The 24,602-nt window shown below is 40.8% G+C and overlaps 1 protein-coding gene across 2 annotated transcripts; it reads right to left on the bottom strand.

Annotated features, from left to right (window-relative positions):
• Window positions 1-445: 445 nt before the first annotated feature.
• Window positions 446-21,874, bottom strand: gna12a (guanine nucleotide binding protein (G protein) alpha 12a). Of its 2 annotated transcripts, XM_039800477.1 has the most exons (6): window positions 21,134-21,874; window positions 16,128-16,346; window positions 5,339-5,389; window positions 5,046-5,246; window positions 4,547-4,753; window positions 446-2,760 (listed from the first exon to the last, which is right to left on the bottom strand). In XM_039800477.1, exons 1-6 carry the CDS (start codon window positions 21,449-21,451, stop codon window positions 2,599-2,601), a joined length of 1,158 nt encoding a protein of 385 aa, XP_039656411.1. In that variant the 5' UTR covers window positions 21,452-21,874; the 3' UTR covers window positions 446-2,598. The 2 variants fall into 2 exon arrangements, with proteins under 2 accessions (XP_039656411.1, XP_039656418.1); XM_039800484.1 differs by lacking the exon at window positions 16,128-16,346.
• Between the last annotated feature and the right edge of the window lie 2,728 nt (window positions 21,875-24,602).

The following is a 24,602-nucleotide window of genomic DNA, read 5'->3' as shown; positions in this document are numbered from 1 at the left end:
GCGTCACCGTTCTTAGAAGATCAGGTGGAGCTAGGTGCGCGGAGAGAAAGAGGTGTGCTCAGAAAAGTTTAAACATTTAGAGACCGACAACCCCGTTAACATTCCCCGATGGGTATTTTTATGAAAGATATAGATTTTAAGTGGAGGGAATTACATATAGGCTATTTGTCGGCTTCTTGAGCCGTGCGTTGCCAATGCGCACACATCGGTTTGAATTGTGTTTTTATATTTTTTATTTGCTCATACGATCGCTTACCACTGCCGGGGTTGCAACTGAAATAATAGGCTAAAGCAATGACAGTTTATGGAAAGCAAAAGTGTAATTATGGTCAGATCTTGTGCCTGACTGATGGAAGTGATATTGATAAGCGTTGTGATTTAAAGCATCAGGTTTTTTTGCCAGCTTTCCTTCCTGATTTAGGAGGCAGCGACTGTATTGCGTTTTGCCTGTAAAATCATGTCTGTGTTCTTCATATTTATGTAGTATTATTATAGTTTGCTCCTCTTATGTAAAATAAGCGGCTCTGGTAGATGTTTGCGATTGGTCACGATGTGCAAACACCGCCTTTTATGCGAACGCGCGCGGTGCTGGATTGGGAAACCCTGGGTTGATTGAACTAGTTGTGAACCACCGTCGCAACATTGATTTGAACTCTTTAGCTGCTAAACGCTCCACTATGCTCACCAGATGACTGATAACTGTGTCTGTCTGCTGTTTGTTGCTGGGCAGGTAGAGTGAAGGGTTTATTAGAGCGTTTTTGCTGAAAGCAGCTGCCAGCGGTTTGAGTGAACCAAGTTGCTGGCCATAACACCAAAACAATGAGCTGAAATGCGCTGTACAGCTGAGGGGATAAGTAGTAATAATTCCCTGTGGGTTCATCACTACGAACGACCACTTTCACAATAAAGACAGTCATTTTTTTCTCTCCATCCAAACATATTTACTAGTGCAGCTTCAAAATGCCAGAAAATAGTGTACACAATTTCTTAGTCTCTAAGTCTTTAAATTACTTGCTTTGCCCAACAAACAGTCCGAAATTCAAACACATTCAATTCACAATGATATAACACAGCAAATAATAGCAAACCGTCACATTTGAGAAGCTGGAACCAGCAATAAAAGCAATTGATAGACATTTGACTTCTGTGTCAATCGATTAATCAACTAACTGTTGCAGCACTAGACCTAACCAATGGTTTAACTGACTATAAAACAAACTTCATAAAAATGGATGACAAAGTGTTACTATGGTATTAACTTGCTATTAGTGTGATAATAGACTCCTGTCCTGATAAAAAAAATATAAACCAGACTCAGTGGAGGAAAGAAACTCATTGTGTATCATATATAAGAGTATATATAATTGTTTATGTTCAATCTGGTTTGTTTCACTTGTTTTGTGCCAATCTTCTAGGACTTCCCACCCTGACTGCTACAGAAGTCCAAAATGGCCGCCGGCAACATGGGAATAAGGTCATTTACAGTTCAACCCTGTCATCCTCTGATGTTACTTTCACGTTCACAGGACAAAGGAGTGAGTAGTGTAACCGCATATGAAAGACTTCTTGTAAAGGGGATGCTTATTATAGTTGAGTCTAGGCTATTGTGGTACTTCTCCTGGGAAGTTGGTGGGAAATAGTAGAAAAGCATAGGGATAGAGATGAACCATAATTCATGCAAGACCAGGAGCTGTGTGTCTTTAAACTAAGAGACTCTAATTTGACCGTCTACTGTTTCTGCTGGAGAGGGAGGAGACGAACAATCTATCTATTGTGCCGGAGAGGAGAGTTATGGGATAAGAGGGATAAGACTTGCTATCTGCAGCTGTTCTCTTGTATGATGGCGAGAGCAGGAGAATAAACACAAGCAGGGAAGGAGAGGTAAAGATAGAGAGAAAAGGAAGCACTGGAGAAAACAGGGAGCACAAGAGAGACTCGTCTCTTTCCTCTGTTAAAGTTCATTGACAGGAACACTTGTGCAACCTTATCACGTAACACGGCATATGACCAGTATGAGCCCAAACCCTCACCCTCTCCCTCTCCCTCTGTCACGTGTACATTAGGATGAGGCATTCTTCAGCTCTAAACTTTCTCTCTAAAATCTTTCTGTCTTTCCTCTCTCTCTCTCCCTTTCATTTCAGCTGGCAGCCAGCTGACTTTTGTTTAGTGTCAGGGTTGTCATATATATATATATATATATACATCTGAGAAAAATCACTTTCAGTGCTCATGTCATGTAGTTGGTGCTTTTCTCTATTTTTTTTCTTCTTCTTTTTTAAAAACAATTTCTCACCTGTTTATGAAGGCGAGAACACAGAGCTACAAGAAGGCAACTGTCTTTCCAGCGTACACACATTTACACAGGTTAAATGCAGGGTCTAGTCCTCTGCGATCCTCACAGGTTCCACAGGGGCCGATGTAGGCCAACGTGTCCAGAGTCACATCAGGGCTCCACAGGTTCAGAGTTCAGTAAAGTCCACGTACTGCTCCACAGGTCAGTGTTAATATGCACTCGTGGGCAGTAGTGTCCTCCAGGCATGGATTCATGGCTGGTTTCACAGTTTACAGTCAGAGACGTCGTCGTCTGCAGCGTGAAGGTCACTGCAGCATGATATCTTTGAGGTTTTCCTGCAGGATGGTGTCCTTGACGGCGTGAAAGACAAAGCGGATATTCTCTGTGTCTACTGCAGTGGTGAAGTGGTGGAAGAGTGGCTTCCCACGGTTTCTCCTCTTACGGCTGAACGACTGCACCAGGAATGCCTGGAAGAAGCAGAGCATGGACACTTAAGTAACCAGGTTACAGTCAGCTTTCTACTGTAAGCTGATTTCTTAAACTTATATCTTCGACTCTCTCTTATACGAGAGAGTCGATGTCTTGTCTTGGCCTGATAACCAGGTTTATAATCTGGTTTTCTACATGTGCGCATGAGCATGGCAAACACTTTAGACAGAGAAGGGATCACTGTGGGGCAGCAGGATGAAAGGTGAAAAGATTGTTTAAAAGTAGCAATACATCCTCATATTCAGAATAGTTCCATCCAAATACATCCAATAACATCCAAGTAAGTTTATAGAGCTGAACATTGGAATATTTGTCAAATTCAGACCCATTTGCGTTGACAGGAAAAGCTGTGCGCTCCCTCAATTCAGAGTCTGTCATTCCTCCTCTCACTGCACTGTCAACCCTTCTTAAACGCACTCCCTATAAAAGTCAGGAAGCCTCGTATCGTATCACTACTACATTAAGAATCAGTAAGAAGTGGAAGCAATGTAATGACCTGCTAAGTGTATACGCATATTTACAGTGAAAGGTAACTAAAGTATGGTGCATGTAAAGTTTTTTAAAGTAGCGTTAACTGCAAGTCACTTATATACAAGACAATCAAGGCAATGACTAATTCAACACAGGTGTGTACAACGGACCAGGTGTGTAAACTCTCAGACAGCCACAAGGGGCACATAAAGGGACAGAAAACAGAGAGTCAGGCTTAGTGACTCTAAAGCTGCTTACACACTGACAAGACGGCCAACCGTTGACAGAAAAGCCAGTCGAAATGATCAGTCTCCCCGTGTTGGTCCAAAAACTGCCACAGAACACACCAAAAAGACGAGACGAGACGGGAGGTAATACATCTCTATAACAGCAGGCGGCGCTAATCTGTATTGTTGCCCAGGAAATGAAAACCGGCAGCTGATTGGACGAACGCGTCACATGGGTTTGTTTTCTCCGGAAATTCAAAGTCAGACTGTCATGGCGGCCGTTTAGAATACGATCTCTCTAAAATAGTTCACTGAAACATGTTTCTGAGAACATTTTAAGAGAGAAATAGGCCTTGCAATTGCTGAATCTGTCTTCATTTCAGCTCAACAAAGGTCAGTTTAAAAGATTTTCGTCAGATTTTGAGAGACTATAGTCACCTCATTCCGCTCCCCATTTCCGGGTCCCGACTGCCCTGCCGGCGACTGAACATGTCAGGTCGGCCAAAATGAGACTGACTGACCAGACTGACGACGGCACGGGACACACCGAACAGATTCACGTCACTGACCTCGCCAGACTGTCTAACGGCCGATAATCGGCTAAGTGTGTCCCGGCTATAGCAGTGTATAATCTAGTATAGAGAACATGAATACAAGAATACAACAGCTGTACAGTATTGTGCATCAAGATTCAAATATCATTATGAGAAAGGTTTAACTAAGGAGAGCGTTGAGTGTTGAGCCTGTCAATCAAAAACATCTTGGCCCACCATCTTCCTTTCTCTCCATTGGCCTTGAAAAATATCTTTCCCAAAGAGGGATTGGTTATAGAGGTTGAGTGCTTCAATGGTGCACTACTTTTTATTTGTATTTTTCAGGTTGAGCACCCAACACTTGCTGTCTTTGTTTGGATTATCTTGATTTATTGTGTGCATGTGAACACACTCATTGAGAGCTTGTGTGTGTGTGTGTGTGTGTGTGTGTGTGTGTGTGTGTGTGTGTGTGTGTGTGTGTGTGTGTGTGTGTGTGTGTGTGTGTGTGTGTGTGTGTGTGTGTGTGTGTGTACCTGTACGTCCTCTAGCCTGCGGTGGTCTCCTCTGAACTCTGGAAAGTTCTTGCGGATGTCCACCGTGCAAATCTTTTCCACCAGCAGGTCTGTTTTGTTGAGGAAGAGGATGATGGACACGTTGAGGAAGAGCTTGTTGTTGACGATCGTCTCAAATATATTCATGCTCTCCACCAAACGGTTTGTCCTCCGATCCTCCATCAAGACCTGGAATCACACACACACAATTATCCTTTGGGGTTTTTTTTTTTCAGGTTTTATCTGAGCACCAATTAGGGATTCAGTCATCATCATATGACTGTTGATTTAAACCGGAGCCACGTCTGAGGGAACAATCAAGTTTCCTCAGCCTACCACAAAGAGACCTTTGTGTAAATCTCAAATGTTGTGTCTCTCTGATGTTTCTTTTCAATTTTGTATTTCTAAAAGTCAAGGGAATAATGATCAGACTGACTAACCTCTTACCAACATCAGCGTTACATGGTCAGAAATGGGTTACCTGATCGTACTCTGACGATGAAACCATGAAGAGTATCGATGTGATCCCGTCGAAACACTGAAACCACTTCTGCCTCTGGGACCTCTGCCCTCCGACGTCCACCATTTTGAAAGGAATCTTTTTGATGACAAAGTCGTGCTCGACTATGCCTTTCGTTGCCTTCCTCGCAAACAAAATGTCCTGCTTGCTTGGGATAAAGTTCTGAAAAAGAGAGATACCACATTTTCTCACAAGTTCAAAGAGGTGAAGAAATACAAAGTCCACTTGAGATTTAATGAGTCGCTGTGACTCACCAGTTGACCAATACGATCCAAGTTATCCAGGAAGTATTTGACCGACTCACTCTGCAGGAGGGAAAAAAAGAAAAAAATCAACTACAGACAAAATGCAGCTGAGTCTGTGCCAAAGGCATAAGTAACATGAGGAAGTATGGACAGTGAGGTTTAACCCATTGTTTCAGTTGATGTTTGTGTGCATCCATGACCACCAGCAAGATATTTGTATTGTAAAGATATTAGTTACTTTTGGCAATTTATTCAGTAACGTCTACGTTTACCAGCTGTTTGTGTAGCAATATACCAGCAAATTTGTATTTAGTGGCAGCTTTTATCCATCTCGTATGTGTAGCTGATAGAGTAACATTCCCGTTGTAGTTCATGGTGTAATTGTGGAGAGTTGTTAGTCCCACTTGTGAGGTTTAGGTCAGTTAAATATCACAAGTTGCATATGCATAATGCATATTTGTCTTTTTTAAGATTATTTTTGGGGCATTATTATTATTTAAGGCCTTTAATTCCACAGGACAGATAAGAAATGAAAGGGGAGAGAGAATGGGAATGACATGCAGCAAAGGGCCGCAGGTCGGAGTCCAACCACTGCGTCGAGGAGTAAACCTCTGTATATGTGCGCCTGCTCTACCAACTGACCTTACCCGGCCACTATTTGAGGACAAGTAGCCTATTTGAAAAACAATGAATCGCCATAGATACATGTGGAACTCAAAATGTTAACTGTACCGGTTTTAGTCTGTGCACATGAGACAATTAGTAACATTAACTGTAAAATAAGAAACCAAAGTATATCAGCATGCCATTCGGTCGCACTTTATTTTCCGGTTCCTTAACTTTCATATTGGCAAGTTTTCAACTAGCCTATATACTACAAGCGCATAATAGAATTCCTGAAATTCAGTTATTGATTTTGGTTTTGGTGTGCCACCCAAGTGGCCTACCTAACTGACTAACATCTGGCCCAAGAGCCTCATTATAGAGTAATCCACCCAACTTAAGGGACCCAAATAATCAAATTAAAGTACTTGATCTGATTTTTAGAACACTTTCATTTCTTGTATTTCTTCCTTATTTAATTCACATTCCATGGAAGCTGTCATACTGTGGTTATTACATTACATTTAGTAATACATCAATCGATGCCTTCTCCCCAATCAGCTACAAAGGACAGAAACAATGTGACCAACCATAATCATATCAGTCTCATTATAATTTTTTGTAACATTCTACTTGTGAAGCTAGTCTTATGCACAGGCTTGACCCACAGCAAAAGAATTGTGATCTAAATTGACTCAAGTGACATAACTGGATTATAACTGGATCATTGTGTTATATGACCCATGGTTTTATCAGTGTGTTGTCTTATAATCACATTTATTGTGCTTGTTCGCATTGCCACAAATAACTACAAAGTCTTTTAAACTGACATTAAAGCTGCACTAATCAATATTTCTATATTAATAATGGATCAATTGGCTATAAGTAATTTCAAAAGGGGTCTCCTGTAGTTACTAACTCAGACCCAACTCTGTAGCTCCCCTCAGATCTACAGAGCATTTTCTGTCTTTTAGTACATTATTTAGTTTTTCTGGCCCACAAACTTTCATCAAGCTTTTTTCCAGCAGCGGCGTTTGTTTTAATGAAAAAGAGCTACCGCCGTACCCTGCATGTCAAGCTGGTCTACATAGTGGAGCATTTAGTAGCTAAAGGGCCAGACATTCCCCTCAGGACTTGGTGCAGAGTGTAAAAGCATTAAAGTAAAAGCAGAGTGAATATTTGACATAAACGAATCGAGTGGGCAGAAACATGACTCCAAAGGAACGCTAGTGTTGCTCCGTGTCTGCTTGATGTGTAAATAGGCAACTGTTCTCAACTTTTATAAGGTAATAATACATCAATGTTTTGTTCTGGTACCCCTGTTAAGTAGTTGTGAAACCCACAAAGACTAGACATCCCACACTATAACAAATATTTCCACCAACGTATACAGATTATTTCAAGTCTTGTAAATCAGAAACTAGCACATATTGAACGAGAAGTGTACAACACACTGGATGAGGTATACCATAATTTAAGTTGCCTCACAAGGCAGCCACTGAAATTTTTGTGACTTTACAAGAACTTTACTTCTAGGACACGATAAAGACAGTCCTGATTCTAGTCATAAAAATCAAACATGTTTACAATAATCTTTTTTTATTTGGTGGAACACACCAGCAAATACCTATAAATCATAAATAGTCATTATTTTTGAATTGACGCTGTACAATTTAGATTTTTCAGGCAGCAGTTGAATATCAATTAGCAGATTCTTGAAACTTGAGTTGTGTAGTCGCATCACAGTGAAAATCAAGTCCGCAATCTTTTCTATCACTGGTTTTCTGTCGTTGAGCTAATTGATTTTCATACTGTTCAAAAATTAATGGAGACCAGTGGACGCCTGAAACAAACAGCAAAGGTACAGTCAGTTGTCTAAAGCACAGCCGCATGATTTGCAAAATGTTTTTCTGTGATGTTAAGTGTGTGTGTGTGGTTTATAGTAAATGGGCTAACACTGACGGCTAACACTAATGGGCAACATTAGTTTTACAATTCTTTATATGTTTAAAACTGAATCTCTCTCTTCCCTCTCTCTCTCTCTCTCTCTCTCTCTCTCTTTCTCTCTCTCTCTCTCTCTCTCTCTCTTAGACACACACACATTCAACAGGAAACAGCTGTGTGTGTGAAAACAGTGGGGAGAGACATGGGGGAGGGAGGGATTAGCGAATCAGACAGAACCCAGTTACAAAGTCTTTTTAGCACATCACAAACACACAACACACACACACACACACTCACACTTAGGCCAAACTACAATTAAACCATTATTCCTCTTTAAAAACCAAACTTTGCAGATTTGTTTCTGTCACACGGATTGAACAGAATCAGTACAAACTCTTCATGTGGCTGTTAAATTACAATCTCTGTCTATGCCTGACATGTCGCATAACAACCAGGAAAAGCGACCCCCATACGGGTGAGATGTGACCCTGTGACCCCCGCCGCTGACCCACAGTGTCACAGCAATAGGAAACACAAAGCCGGGGGACTCTGATTGGTTCAGCTGGACGTGAACAAGAGGAGGGACTGGTCGGAGGGAAAAGCAGGGAGAGGGGAATTCCCGGAGATGAAGGGATACGCAAACCCAGACAGAGACACAGACACACACGTGAGCATGCACGCACGCACACACACACACACACACACATACACACAAACAAAGATCATTTCAACAGACACTTTAACTCAGCAGAGTTCATTCAATCAGCAGATATGAACCAGCCTCATGCAGCGGATGCATCAAACTAAATATGAAAATAAATTTATTTTATTAGGCCAAGGCTGAGTTGTAGTCCTGTGAATCGCAGATTACATAACAAATATAGGTATATGTGTGTGTGTGTGTGTGTGTGTGTGTGTGTGTGTGTGTGTGTGTGTGTGTGTGTGTGTGTGTGTGTGAGAGAGAGAGAGAGAGTGTGTGAGACAGTGTGTGTGAGAGAGTGTGTGAGAGTGTGTGATTGAGTAAGGCTGGAGGAATGTCTCCATTCATGGCTTGTATGGACAGATTAAGGGCTTTATTACAGCAAAGACCTGAATAAGCTCACATTCTGCAGTGTGTGTGTGTGTGTGTGTGTGTGTGTGTGTGTGTGTGTGTGTGTGTGTGTGTGTGTGTGTGTGTGTGTGTGTGTGTGTGTGTGTGTGTGGCCACAGGTACAGTATATGTATGCCATTTTGTGTTTGTGACTGGGTGTGACACAATGTTTGACCGCTGCAGTTCTGTCACATTGTATTATATATATTAACTATTAACTCTTTTCATTATCGATTAATCTGATCAATCATTTAGACTTAAAATGTTAGAAAATAGTGACAAATGCCCTTCAAAATAACCGAGAGTCTAAGGTGATGTCTTCAAATTGCTTGTTTTGTCCAACCAACAGTCCAACATTCAAATTGAATTTATCAGAAGCAAATGTTTTTGTTTGGTAAATTATCCAAAGTGCTGAGCGTACTGTACCCTGTGGTTCGGATTCTGATAGCATGTGCACGTCTGCAATCCTCAAAAAAGTCTAACAAATCTCACTTCCTGTTTAAGAGAAGAGAAAATAGAGGAATGTTAAAGTTATGACTCAAACTGTCTGTTGTAAACATCTATCAGTTTACAGACAGACCTCCTGGTTCAACTTTGACCTACTGTGCTTGCTGCATGCACACAGTTTGTATACTGGTTTAGATCATCTGGCAAAAACTCCATGTGTTTCTTCACCAGATGCACTTTGTTCTGCTGATGTTGTGTTGCCAGAGAACATTGTTGTCAAAACCGATAGAAATTATGGCAAAAACTATGAAAATGAGACTCAAGATCTAACAAAACCAGAAATATCCTTTCAAATTCAATGTTTCTTAATAATATGATATTTCATATTTGGTTGTTATGGGAACAATGTTCAGTCCATTACACCCATAATTACACACTCACACACATGAGGATGCTAGAAAAGAACGGTAGAATGGGAAACACAACACCCAAACCCAGATGTGGGGATACACAGAAAAAGATTTTTCTATTCTGTAAACACTTGTAGAGGAAGTTACATATTGTACGTAACAGAGACAATGTTAACTCATGATGAAGTACAGCAGCAGCATAGACTTCCAGGTTCAAATCCCATATAGCCTAGTCTACCATATGGAGTGTGAGTGTATGTGTGTGCATGCATGTGTTTCAGCATTTATAGCCTATTTTCATCTTTGTGGGGCTTCAAAGTTCCCTATACACTATACGATACACTCTTAACTCAAACCTCCTTTACTTAGGATGTCTGTGCTGCTGGAGACAACAGCAACAGTTTACCGTCACAGTGTGATATACAGCCTTGTTTTTTTGTCAAGCAGAAGAGGTTTCTGTGTTTATGTCCTATATCAAACTGTGTGTTATCTGGGTGTGGTGGGAACACAGAACAAGTAAACAAAATCCTTGCATGTGCGTTCGTCTTGTTTTTCTCTCACTATCTCCACTTCTCCTTCACTGCTCTTCTCGACTTTCCACTCCCTCTATTTCTTCCTCTCATTAGACTCTCTCTCTCTCTCTCTCTCTCTCTCTCTCTTTCCTCTCTCTTTCTTTCCTCCCTCTCTCTTTCCTCCCTCTCCCCGTAAGCCTGTGGCTCAGCTCCAGCCGTGCCTGGGAAAAGCTGACTGTGGTATCCCCGGGAAAACCTCTCAGAGAGTGGAGAGAAGGGGGGAGGTGGAAAGAATCTAACTCAGCACATTTACTCCACAGTAGACATTCTGGTTTGTCTTTCTTTGAAAAAGATAAGGTAGCAGGTATTCTATATTTCGCTTATCGTAAACAAATCCCACGAGAAGACCATGCCAACAATGCGTTAGCATGTCTCAATACTTTCAAGTTCCCCTACCCTGTCTGTGACACTCCCCAATCACATTTGATCCTACTAGGGGTGTGACGAGACACTCAGCTCACGAGACGAGACGATACACGAGATTGGGTTCACGAGAACGAGACGAGACTTTAACACTATTTTAAAGAAAACTTCAACGACGAAATATATGACTGGTCTTTTATTCAATCGAAAGTCACAAAATGAAACTCAAATGGCTTCTCTCCTGTATAACTAGCCTCTTCAGACCTAATAACTGCCTGCGTTTCCACTGGGAATCAAAAATGCTGCCACACAATGATTTAAAAGTGGCAGGTAGGGTTGGGTACCGTTCACATTTTTTTCCGGTACTTTCCCCCTGTAATAACAAAAAATTTATTTCAGTTGTAAAAATAATTCCAAACCTATTTATCGTATTTACTTAGAACATTTTGTTATTTATTTAGAACATTTTACACACCACACAAAATAAAACACCTCCCTCTCCCCTCCCAAACCTGTCCCTACAACCTATTAAATCAAATAATAATTAATTTCTTACACTGCACTGTAACTGTAAGAATAGAGGTTATTTTCATGACCTTTTTTAATTGCTTTTTAATGTTTTATGTAAAGCACTTTGAATTGCCTTGTTGCTGAAATATGCTGTAGAAATAAAGTTGCCTTGCCTCGCCCTACAACCTAACAAGGCTCAAAATAGCACCACACAGTCACGACCAGTGGAACAACGAACGCCGTGCAACCAGTAACCATTAACATAGCTCAAGCGCGGCGTTCGTCGTTCTGCTGGTCGTGACTGTTTTCCCAAGATGGCGCCCGCCTGTATACGTGAACGGTACAGTCTTTCTTAACTATCTTTTTAATAAACTGTCTGTACACTTACAGTGTAGTTCTCAATGCTTCGGTTTACATGTAGGGACCCTCGTTATGCTACCGTGGAAGTGTGGTGCTATTTTGAGCCTTGTTAGTGGTATAGAAATAGTGATTTCTTTTTACTTTAGCCGTGCCCCGACGACTAGCGTTATAAGCTAATTAGCGGTTTGCGATAAAACTGGTCACATTCGATTAGCGAAAAGTGAAAACAGATCCCAGAGAACGGTCAACTCAGTACACATGTGTTATTAACCCCTAGGTTCATTTTGCGCCGGATTTGTCCTTTAAAGGTCCAATGGCATGATAATTTCACTTTATGAGATTTTTTAACATTAATATGAGTTCCCCCAGCCTGCCTATGGTCCCCCAGTGGCTAGAAATGGTGATAGGTGTAAACCGAGCCCTGGGTATCCTGCTCTGCCTTTGAGAAAATGAAAGCTCAGATGGGCCGATCTGGAATCTTCTTCTTATGAGGTCATAAGGAGCAAGGTTACCTCCCCTTTCTCTGCTTTGCCCACCCAGAGAATTTGGCCCACCCATGAGAGAGAGACATCATGACTTTCAAACGAGCAAAGTGGCAGTTGGTCAAGACCACACCCCCACCCTCCACCTTGCCCCCCCTCTCTCCTCCTCAATACAGACACAAAAATGGCACATCCTAAGGAAAGCTCATCGTGGGACTGGCTCTAGTGGCTGTAATTCAGCACCAAGGCTGAATTTCGGGAAAGAGACTTCAGATACAGTATTAGGGGACCACTAAGGTCTATATAAAAGCATCCAAAGAGCACCATGTCATGGGACCTTTAAGTGCAACAGCTGGTTAGGAGCTGCTGCTTATCATGATATTCCCTTGTTTTGCTGCTACAACAGAGGTGGTGAGAGCATAATTAGCATGACTCGCTAGTCAATAATGCCATAATTTAGAAAACAAGACCCAGGTTGAAAAAGACAAACATGTTCCTTAAATACAGCAGGATGTTGTATTTGGAATTGACTCAAAATAAACGTCTATGGCGAATGTCACCCAGTGCAACAGTGTGGCTCATTGATGTGTTTTTAATAGTTTTTGGACAATAATGGAGATCTATAGCACATAGGAATAAGATATATCAGGCTTTTGATACATAGACTATAATACTTGACAATAATTGTTCAGTCTCTTGTTGGTTTTAGTCTTTTCATGAAATGTTGACAGTAAGACAAATACAGAATATCACCAGCCTTATCAATTAAGCCTGAACAGTGTCTGCGAGCAGCCAGTGCAGCTTTACAGCACTGGCTTTATCATACGGCGACTCCAGATAAGACAAGGCAGTCTGACTCAAAGCTGTGCACTGACATCTCACACACACTTACAGTATGTTAAGTGAGACGGAGACGGAAGTGGCTTCTGTCTGACTCCAGATAGTGTTGTCACTGATAAATGTGTAACAATGTAAAAGGTCAACCGTTACAGCTCTGAACAGAAAATAGAGCAGCTGCGTCACTTCAAAACAGTACAAAGTAAACTAGCTGCTATGGCCAATACAAACTGCATTAACAACAAGACCAGCTGGTGACGCCGACGCACTGAGACGTTCGCTATGTTGACAATATGGTTAATGATCATTCATGACATTCTGTTGAAACATTATGTGTCATTAGCAGTCTGTCTGTCTGGCCCTTCGCCGCATATTTGCAGACACTTATAGAGTTAGTTGTAAAACCAAGTGGTTCTCCAGCTGCTCTGTTGTTCACGAATTGATCTTTAAACTACAGTAAGTAGCAGCTTTAAACAAGTCTCTGTTTGTTTGGTTCTAGACGTAGATGGATTTCAATATTTCTTTAAACATTGCAACAAGCTGCAAACTCAACATTGACATTATCATTTGGAGTACTGTTTTTGGCCAATATTTAAGTATTTTTTTAGATCTGTTTTTGGTTTCTACCAACTCCTGAGAGAAATATCTGACTTTTTATCTGCTAAATGCTCCACTATGTACAACACATAGTTGCTTACTTTGTCTGTCTACTGTTTGGTGCTCGGCAGACAGTGTGCAGTGAGTTTTTAGAGCCTAGTGGTCAAAAAGAACCAAAAACACTAAACATTACGAACTGTAAAACCATAACAATGAGCCGATAATTCTCTGTGGGTTTGTCACATAGTCATTTGATCCATCACAAAATATTGATTAGAACAGCTTTAAGGCTAAGATTTAAATGTCAAATATGCTTGTCTTATTGGCCTAAGTAATCTCTATGTGTACATATACATGTACATAGACAAATTGGCAGTACAGCATAGACAAGCTTTATGGAAAGCGGCCTCTGTTGATATCTTTAAAAAGCAACTAAAGACGCATCTTTTAAGTCAGGCGTTTGTTTAGCCACATTGTTGACTGCATCACTATGTATTTTATGCTTTTGTATTTAACTATGATTTACAGTGATTTATTGTGCTTTTTATGATTATCAATTTGTTTTAATGTATTTATTTATCTGGCCTGTGAAGCACTTTGTGACTCTGTCTGTGATAAGTGCTATATAAATAAACTTTACTTACTTACTTACTCTCATCCACCCAACTGACATCAAATAAAATCATCCTATCTAATATTAAATTGCCCTAAATGTTGTCCTGCATAACTAAAATTAAAATCATATCACCTTATGATGTCTTTTGATGATGATTTTGAGGTTTTCAAGTCATCAAACCTGAAAATGTACTGCACCTCACTCTGATATTTGTGTAAGTATAGGTGCCATTTTATCAAATCCTGCTTTAAAGATACTTTGTGGCTTTTTCACACAAAAAATACTGCCTTATTTTCCATCTATTAAATGTGACAAGTTATACAGCAAAAAGAGGATCAGTGATGTGTGCAACCCACTAGTTGTGATCAGTGTGTGTTTAATATATTAGGGTTAAAAGGTAAAAGAATTACACTGCAATCTACGAGCCGTTTCAGATTGTGTTCAGTGCAGCGTAGCGTGGCAGATGAAACTCCACAGGGCTCCACTTCACTGACTCCATTTCCAGTCAAGAGAAAAATAAAATGGAAAGTCTCCAAACACAAAAACATGGGTAAGGTAAGTTACGCAGAAAAACAATAAATACTTCCACAGACTGCTCGGTGCAGTGCTCCTCCACTGTGACTCCGTTCTATAGTTGACAGGTAAGAAACATTTCTGATATTATCCAGTAACTTCCTCTGAAGTTTTGAGCATGTTAGTAATTATTAGCTTATCAGTTACTGTGCAGATATCTGCGACTCTAGACTGCTGATGTCACTGAAGTGATATGGAAATATTTATGGAACTGGGGGGAAAAAAACCAGTTAACATACACAGTGCAAGTTTTTTTATTAAAGGCTATTTTTTGGCATTATTCCTCAATTTGACAGCTCACAGTAGAGTGAGACAGAAATGATGCAGAGGGATGATAGGTAAGTAGAGATTCTGAGCTGTATTCAGTTCCCAGATGTTGTGATTCGTGCTCTAAAGAAAAAAGGTTGGCTTTTTTTTACTACGTTGCCACCACATCGACAAAGAAAAGCCTGTATTACATTTTCCCGCTGATGAATAAGTCCCGATTAGTCATCGGATGATCTTTGACTACTGAGACACATTACATGTGAAGCATCAGGTCAGCCAGTGAGTAATCTATGACTGATCATGACTCCTGGTCAGTGAATAAACTCAAGGCTGGTTTTGATTGCAGACCCTAACGGGTGGTGATGGCGCAGTGGATATTACACATGCATTTGGTGTTGGAGATCCGGGTTCAATTCACATAGCGATACATCAACCAATGTGTCCCTGAGCAAGACACTTAACCCCTAGTTGCTCCAGAGGCATGTGGCCTCTGACATATAGCACATATAGCAATTGTAAGTCGCTTTAAATAAAAGTGTCAGCTAAATGACATGTAATGTAATAATGTAAAGTAATGGGAAGAGTAAGAGCTTAATATTTCATGAGTTTGGGATGTGTTATGGAGAGTGATCGGATGCCTCAGACTGCTGCATGAGAAATGTAAGGATTTTTTTAAGGATTGTGTGATGTATTGTTAGTTATCAGTGTCAATGCAAGTTTTGTCATTTATCATTCCTGGATGTGAGACTGAATTATACAAAAAAAGACAATTTTTGAGGGAAGTATATCTTTCAACTGTCACAGTAATCCATCCTTAACAAGCAGCCATCATTGAAAAACTCTCTCTGTGCTGCCAAACATGTTCAAACCTGCTGAGCTTTGTTAGAAAAACTACTGTAGGATCCTGGAATGTCTAAACATACTGAATATGTCAATCTGAATTTTGGGGAAGTGTTTAAAATTGATGCACAAGACATGCACAAATATTTCCATTTGATGGAATAGTGCAGCAGTGTAAACATCATATAGCCTCAACAAAGACTTGGAACAAACTGACTTACAAACTTGAAGCTACTTCAGGGGAAATAAAAGGGGGCCAGTGTATGTTACATGGCTAATCTACTCACCAGTTGGAACTCAGAGCGTCGTGCGTAGGCCTCCTGTATGCCGGCGTCTGCCCAGAGCGCACTCAGTGCCATCACGTACAGCTGAAACTCACTGGGCTCGACCCCCGAGCCGCCCACGCGTCCCTCCCACGACATCACCAGCATGCCCTGCTTCTCGTTCTCGCAGCTCTGCCAGCTGATGCCTAGCTTGTCCCGGGCATCCACCAGCACGCGCATGCCCTGCACAAACACACAATCGGTGCAAATACATGAGCCTGAATGTGGTGAAGTAGTGTAACAGCTGCATTTTTCTAATGTCAGCATTTTTGTACAAATATTTCCTGACCACATAGAGAGAAAAAAAGACTCATACTGCATGTGCTGCTTCCTGGCAAGAACGTCAACACAGAGTCTAGGGTTACTGGTAAACATGGAGTAACTTTAACAGTGCAGCGCATGTGTCCAACACACACACACACACACATTCAAACATATGCATGTGTGGTTGTTGGTGGTTTTCTGAAGAGAACCATGTAGACTGATCTGTGTGGGAGGTCTCCTGCTGAGTGATCAAACTAACCAACACACAGAGACTCAATGTTTTGTATTTGTGTCTCCTTTTCTCTATATATATATATTTTTATTACACTTTTTTTAATCAACTCCTTTTAATTGTTCCAATTCAGCATTTCATGATGTGTTTGGCAATAAATTTGGTTAAATCTATTTTGTGATTATTTTTAACGTCATTTATTTAGTCCATTTTGTTGCTTGTTTATTCATAAGATCTTTTTCTTTGCTTATATCTTAATGGCTTAATCTTTGACTCCAATGTGAAGCATATTTCCCAGCATCCTAAAGTTCAGAATCTGCTGTATTATTTAAGCCTGTTTTCTTGATTTATTTATTGAAACAACAGAGGAATCGGCAGCAAACAGTATCAGTGAACTACGAAGCGTTTCAAAGGTCACAGTGGGTTAAGGGATGTGAGTATATGTGTGTGTCAATGAGTCATGACCACCTAACTCTTGTGCAATAGTCAAGTCTACTCAAGTTTATTTACACAGCTTACTATTGCATTCAATGGGGCTTTACAGGCCTACAACAAGAACAGCTGCCAACCCAGCTCACATCCTCTAAAGGAAAAAAATCTGGAAGAAATCTCAGACAAGGAAGTTCAAAGAGAGATACCCACTCCTAAGATACATGGGTGTTCAACAGGAGGTGTTGGTGTGAAAAAGGCAAGTACAAAAACATAAAAATATATATAGTAGGACGTGACAGTTTGTAGAAGTCATCACTAATACAGCTACTATGTGTGTGTGTGTGTGTGTTTAACACAAAGACACACATGCAACCGTAATCTGACACGACATGCAGATCGAACAGCAGCATGTTGGCGGAGAGTCACTGTGAGTGAGCTTTGAGTCACATCCACTTTCTTCTGTCTGTAAGCCAACTTGAACCTTACCAATATACTAATCAGCGTACTTGTGGCATAATCCCATACAGCATTGCCTGTCTCTCTTCCTGTATGCCCGCATGTTAATCTACTTAGTCTCAATTCAGCATGTCTGCATTTCTACAACAAATACATCAAAACCATAACAAGTTGGAACATACCGGGTTCAATTCCAGTCTTGGGACCTGTGTTGCATGTCATAACCTTCTCTTTCCCCTATTTCCAGTCTCTACCTCTACACTGTCAAATAAAGGTGAACATGCCACACACACACACACACACATAAAAATCTTGAAAAACCATAACATATTGACCAGGTCGGGCCTGTTTCGAAGACCCCAAATGGATAGCAAGAAATGCTGCCTTCTTTTGCCCAAATTTGGAGGACAATACCAAATTACTCTTCCCATACTGTAATGTGAGCTGGTCATTCTATTATTATGCCCACTTTGTGTTTAGTAGATATTTGAATTCAGGTTGTCATCATTCCCTAATAATTATGTCTCTTGAACTTGCAGACTGATGGAAAAAAAAGAAAAGAAAAACAGAACATAAACTGTCCTTGTTCTTCTTTTCTCTTTCTGGATATGCTGCTTTAGAGATACATGGGCGTTATATAGTAGATGTGAGAGAGAGAGTCATAGTGAGAGAAACAAAGTCTCTCCCCTGTGCTTTCTGACCACGGTGGGAAATCTGTAGCAGGAAAACTTAACCCTCTCCTTGATTTTATGTTGTTTATGGAGAAGAAGAACCAGGAAATAAGTAGGGGGAAATGCAACACTACCAAGCCACGGCTGAGCGACGTGCGTCACCGCGACATGTAATTCCATTTTTCGATAGGTGCACTTCAGGCTACGGCGTAGGGTCGTCTCTCCACGTACCTACGTACGTAGCCACGCCGTAGAATTAAAGAGACAAAAGACCAGCTCTTGGTAATGGTCTTATGTCTCAGTGGCCCTCAGTAGTATCCCACCACATGGAACTTGTTTCCTCACAGTCATGCTGTGGTCAATGGTATTATTAGCAGTCATCTACAGTGGCATCTGGCTGGGCCTTAAAAAAAGAAGAAGCTCTGTTTCATTTATCACTATTGTGTAATTAAGTAGCTCCCTTCCTGCATTCGTGTTTTCCGCCCCATCAGCTGCACTGCCCTTCTCCGGCTATCTGCTGCGCCCCAACAATCCACTCCCCGCTGTACAGTAGACATCAAAAACTGGCAAAATACAGCTAAAGGCCGTTAGCCAGTGCCTCTTCCCCCTGCCCTTTAACAAACAAGCATTACTGTAAGTAACTTCTTCAATCCGTACAATTCAATGAGTACAAACAGTGCTGAAACCCACAGAAGTTTATTTTATATTCTAGTTGTGACCCAAAAGTTTACAAAGATGCCAAATATGCTGAGTTTTGGGGATTCAATGGGCTAAGCTAATACATAATGTATAATGTATGTACATGTATAAATAATGTGAAACTAACAGTGTGGAATAAGACAATTTCTTCCAACCTTAAAGCTACTTTAACTTCAAAAACCTGTCAACTTGCATTACTGTACCTCCCTTGATTGATTAGTGTATGGGAAAGCACTTGGTTAACGAGTAATGAAAGATAATCAGAGAAACTGAGATGAAATCAAATAAAAACTGCTTCATGAAAAACTCCAAACCATCATGTGCTCAATTTAGAAAGTGGATGAAAAATACAGATTCGTTATCGTGGTTGTTTATGTTCTGTTCTATCCAAGAGGTACAGCTAAATAAGTGGATACTGGAGTTGTTCAGCAATCCTACACTTGTTGATGAGGCGTGACAGGGTTACATTAGGACCAGCTGTTTTTGAGTTTCACTTTAATTTGTGAGAAATAAGTAAATCCACTTTGACAAGGATTAGCCCAGAGATTTAACCGTTACTGGAGGTATAATTACTGAGATTAAAAGAGCAGGACCACACCTGAACTCCACCTCTATGTTATTTATTTTTATAAGCCTAATTGTGCTACACACCTATATGTTCTCTTTCAGCTTTATCCCTCCTTAACTTCACGCTTTGTTCTCTTTCTCTCTCATTAGGTTCCCATGAAGGGAGGGTGTCCTCTACACCCGACAAGTGAGGCTGAGCCACACTACTGATCAGGTAACATCCCACTTAATACAAAAAGGGAATCATGTCAGTTTATGGTGTCATGAATTACTGGGAATTATTCCCTTATGGTAAATGTAGTATTATTTAAGCCTTTACTGGGAAATTGTGATGGACACTTTTCACTATTTTCAGATATTTTAATAGTCCAAAGAAGTACCAATTAGTCAAAAAACTAATCAACCACTTAATCAGTAATGGAAATGACCATGTGATTGCTGTTTGTTGCTTTTCTCTCCTTGTTTATACTTTTGGGTTTTGGACTGTCGTGGGACACAACAAGTACTTTTAATTTTAGTCTTTTGTTGTTTCATAAAATAGAGGGCCAATGAATAGCGCAGGGTGGGTCACGGGATTACAGGCATGTAGTATCATGCTGCATTGGAGAAGACGCCAGTCATGCAATTTTTGCCTCTCCCGTGCCCTGCTACACATCATGCATTGTGTGTTTTTCAGGAGGTTAACTGGTGTTGCAATGTGTGTATGTGGGTGGAGGGGGTCCTGTTCATGCTGTGGCCCGAGACAGCGGCGTCACTGTATGCTGGTATTCAGGGGAGGGTATTGTATACCGCCTCAGCTGTGTGGAAGTAACTGGCTCTTATCATCCTTGTCTATAGGCTGTGTGGCACTCAGGGCGGATGTGCTCATCCCTCAGGAATAGTCTGGTATTGTTAGCTGGTGAAGGAGGCCCAGCCATGACAGCAAACAAAGGGACAGCGCGTACACACACACACACACACACACACACACTTCAGGATAAAAATATGTACTATGTCAACAAACCTCTGAGTGTTTGCGTAAGTACCATATGTGTGTGTGAGCCTCAACTGTGGGATGAAAATGTCAATATTAAGGCTGCAAATAAGGATTATTTCTACTACTGATTAATCTGCTGATTATTTTCTTGATTAATCAACAATCGTTTGGTGTATAAAATGTCAGAAATACTGAAAAATGTCTATCAAAATGTCCCATAGCCACTGCTGCTTGAGTCCAAAGTATATCAAATACATTCAGTTTCCCATCATAAAAGATTAGGAAAAGCAGATGAGAAGATGGTAGGCTACTAGTGATTGTTTTGGTGATGTTTCCTTAAAGGAAATGACGATGAATAATCAATTAATTGATTAATCGTTTCAACTCAATATATCTCTAAAGACTGATTAATCGAGTAATCTTTCAGCTCTGGTCTCCTAATGTCAGTTTCTCACACATCCTTGAGTTTAACTTTACTTATTTAACATGGTTTGACAGGTTTTATAGGCTACTTAAGGAGAGCTCTCAACAAACTAAAATAATCTATACATTTTAAACAAAAAGACAAAAGTAGGAGATGACAACACTGATTATAAATGTGGTGGTTTAAACTTTGGACTCAAGGTTTTAAAGTTTGCCTGAAGGCCCCGAGCTATTTATTTTCTATTCTTACCTTCAGTATATTCTCATAGATAGTGTCCCGGAAATCCAGAAGTGCTTTTTTATCAAACTGTTGTCCGTTTATGATGCGCATCTGTTTGAGGAATGTGGACTTTCCACTCTCCCCGGCCCCGAGCAGGAGAATCTTCACCAGCCGGCGAACGGCTCTCCTCTCCCGGGCGAGCATCGCGTCTATCTCCCGGCTCCTGCGCCGCGCCTCCCGCTCCTGCGCCGCGTCCCTCTCCCGGCTCCCCTCCTTGCTGCTCCCCTGGTCCCGGCTGGCCTCCGCCGGGAGCAGGCAGCGGCTCAGGGTGCGGACCACTCCCGACATGGCGAGTCGTGGGAAAAGTTCACCGAAACTTCAGTGGGAAAATGTTCATTATAGGATGCGACCTCTGGGGTGGAAATGACCCAGTCCTCTTACATCCACCTGATAAATAATAGGGTTACAGCGGATAATGAAATATAGTCTACATTTAGATTTAAAAGGTGACGCTGTTATCTAGTCTCCAGCCGGCAGACAACCCGTGTCCATCTTGGTTAGACCGCGCCATCAACAAAAATCAATCCGGATAGAGAAGAAACAAAGCCGGCAAATGTTCCGAAAAATGTGTAAAGGTCTGAGTCCGTCCTGGACTGAAAAAAAAGATCTAAAGTTGATCTGAAGTCGGTCTGTTCATTCGAAGCCAAACAACATTAAGAAGACACACACATACACGGTGGTGGGGGGGGGGGGACAGCCTATCCACACTCTCTATTCAGCCAGCGGTTTGTGAACTTGGGCAGCGGAGTGAGAGCAGCTCAGGGCGGCGGTGGGACGGTCAGACCGATGAGGGCGCCGGTGATCTACCGGGGATCACCGCCAGGGGACGCCCGCGGACACAATCGAGTGACACTCTGGGGCGCTCTAAGCACCCATAGATGGTCAGCAACTGGGGTTAGCAGCAAAGTGAGATATAGGCCTATAGGTCCCTTTTCTCTCTGATCAGATGAGTGGAGGTGAAATTTTCCTTTTTGTTTGTGTGTTTAGCCTTCATTAGATCGCCATTAGCTTCTGTCAGAGCAGTTGCTAATCTTCCTGGAGTAGGCCTACACACACATTCAAAAAAGGGTCCAAATAAAACATTATTACAATCATGAAAGCAAGGTCCAAATGACACATTTAAACGTGAATAAAACACAGCTGCTTGATTGTAGTACAACACAACCCAATCAATGACACAAAACTATCAATAAATTGCTCAAATTATCCCATATAATATGAACAAAATAAAGACAAACAAATACAAACGCCAACACATCTACATTTGAGTTGCAGACCCCCACCACCACCACCACCACCAATCATTTTCATATCGTACATTTAAGAGTTGTGTTATTCTGTACAAACATATGCAACAACAACATGTTTCTTATATTAAGTTCCTTTATGCAAAGAAATATTAAATGAGTAGCTGGTCTGACGTATCTGTCTGCAGCCTGCAGGTTGCTGAAGCAGGTTGGGTCAAAGATAAAATGTTCACTCCAACATCCACTAAGAAAGAAAATTGGCAAGTCTAGATGACAGAATGAATGTTGTTCTTGTAGTAGTCATATTTTACCACAACTGGAAACACCCTAGATTGGATTAAAGAAGATGTACAGTGTTGTATTTATCACCTTAAAGGAATTTTGTTATAAATAGCACCTCATTATATTTCCGAGCTCTGAACCTCTAAAGCTCGCTCAGATTCATCTTGAAATCCTCAGACTGGATGTTTTGGTTGAATTAGTGTGATCAAATGTTTTATTAGCTTTTAGCTCAGCTATGCTCTGCAGTTTGTTGGAGGCTAGCTGTAAACAGTTTTTTGTCTGTTTATCTGTCCATTAAATCACACAGTTATGTCTCAGACAGAAAAATGCACTTTATAGATATGGATTTAATTTGAGGAATATCTCACTTTTGTGTTTTCACAAAAGTTGTGTAACTTGTAAAAGTTTCAAAAAATCAGTGTGGACTTAATTTTTTTCTTCCATTTTATATTCAATGCATTTAAAGCATTCATCTTATTTGCTAACTTTTTGAACTGCTAAAACTATTTAATTTTGCAGTGAAATGACATCTCAGACTTTACTTTTACTTTCCACACTATTGTAGAAAGAGGCCAAAAATATACAGTACAGGCCAAAAGTTTGGACACACCTTCTCATTCAATGTGTTTCTTTATTTTCATGACTATTTGACATTGTAGATTCTCACTGAAGGCATCACAACTATGACTGAACACATATGGAATTATGTACTTAACAAAAAAGTGTGAAATAACTGAAAACATGTCTTATATATTAGATGACTCAAAGTAGCCACCCTTTGCTTTTTTTGATAACTCTGCAAACCCTTGGTTTTCTCTCAATGAGCTTCATGAGGTAGTCACCTGAAATGGTTTTCACTTCACAGGTGTGCTTTGTCAGGGTTAATTAGTGGAATTTTGTCCCTTATTAATAAAAAAGCAAAGGGTGGCTACTTTGAAGAATCTAAAATATAAGACATGTTTTCAGTTATTTCACACTTTTTCGTCAAGTACATAATTCCATATGTGTTCATTCATAGTTTTGATGCCTTCAGTGAGAATCTACAATGTAAATAGTCATGAAAATAAAAAGGAAACGCATTGAATGAGAAAGTGTGTCCAAACTTTTGGCCTGTACTGTATAGGAAAAGTAAAAGCTGAGCAGTCTAAGTATTATTTATAATTAGTATACCGCAATATTTATTTGTCATGTGTATCAGACAACCCAATCTCTACAATCTGTGCAATTTACAACAAGTAATCAAGAGGACCCTCATTATAGGCCAGCAGGTCACACTGGGGTTGTACTGTACTTGGCCAGTTTTCAGGAGTGAAAGAGAAAGAGAGAGCGCTACTCAGTGAAACTTAGAAATGTCAAAGAGTTACACGGTTGGTTTAAACTGAAAGTTGGTTTCTCTCCCCGATGGTTCCTCAACCAGTGTCTCTTTTCATCATCACAATGTCTCAACACTTTCTCTTCTTCTCTGTCAAACAGCCAGACAGCCAAAGTATCCATGCCAGCCCGTGTCCCTGGGAAACGTAAGCTTCTCACTCAGCCAAGGCAACAGGAGAGCCTCTGCTTGACAGCCTCCCTGCCAGAGAAACTCATCAGCTACAGGATCCGGGCTGTTTTCAGGGCCAGTTTCACTGTAAGAATAATCTGTCTCACATATGCCAGTTTGGTCCGCAGACCACGAGTACTCCAGCAGACTCCTTCTTCCACCAACTATCTGCTGTTACCAAGATGGTGAGCCAAAGGATGTGGACCCAGCAGAAGCCGGCCAGCTGCAGCAGACACAGAGGTGGAAAGTTGTGTGCAGTGAGATTTACCAGATATTTGGAGTTGATGCTGAGCAATGCTAACTCATTTGCATTTCAGTTCCTCTAACATTATAGGAAATCGGTACATCTGTTTGCAGTTTTTGTTGCAAT

Source organism: Perca fluviatilis, chromosome 1 (assembly GCF_010015445.1).
Source record: "Perca fluviatilis chromosome 1, GENO_Pfluv_1.0, whole genome shotgun sequence".
Lineage (NCBI taxonomy): Eukaryota > Metazoa > Chordata > Actinopteri > Perciformes > Percidae > Perca > Perca fluviatilis.
The sequence above is the reverse complement of the archived record's forward strand: the minus strand, read 5'-3'. Positions and strand labels throughout refer to the sequence as shown.

Coding starts and splice junctions, on each gene's coding strand:
- gna12a (XM_039800477.1), bottom strand. CDS start 21,451: ATGTCGGGAGTGGTCCGCACCCTGAGCCGCTGCCTGCTCCCGGCGGAG. Junction 5,390..16,127: donor GACGCTCTGAGTTCCAACTG/GTGAGTAGATTA, acceptor TCCCTCCTGCAG/AGTGAGTCGGTCAAATACTT. Junction 5,247..5,338: donor TGGATCGTATTGGTCAACTG/GTGAGTCACAGC, acceptor TCTCTTTTTCAG/AACTTTATCCCAAGCAAGCA.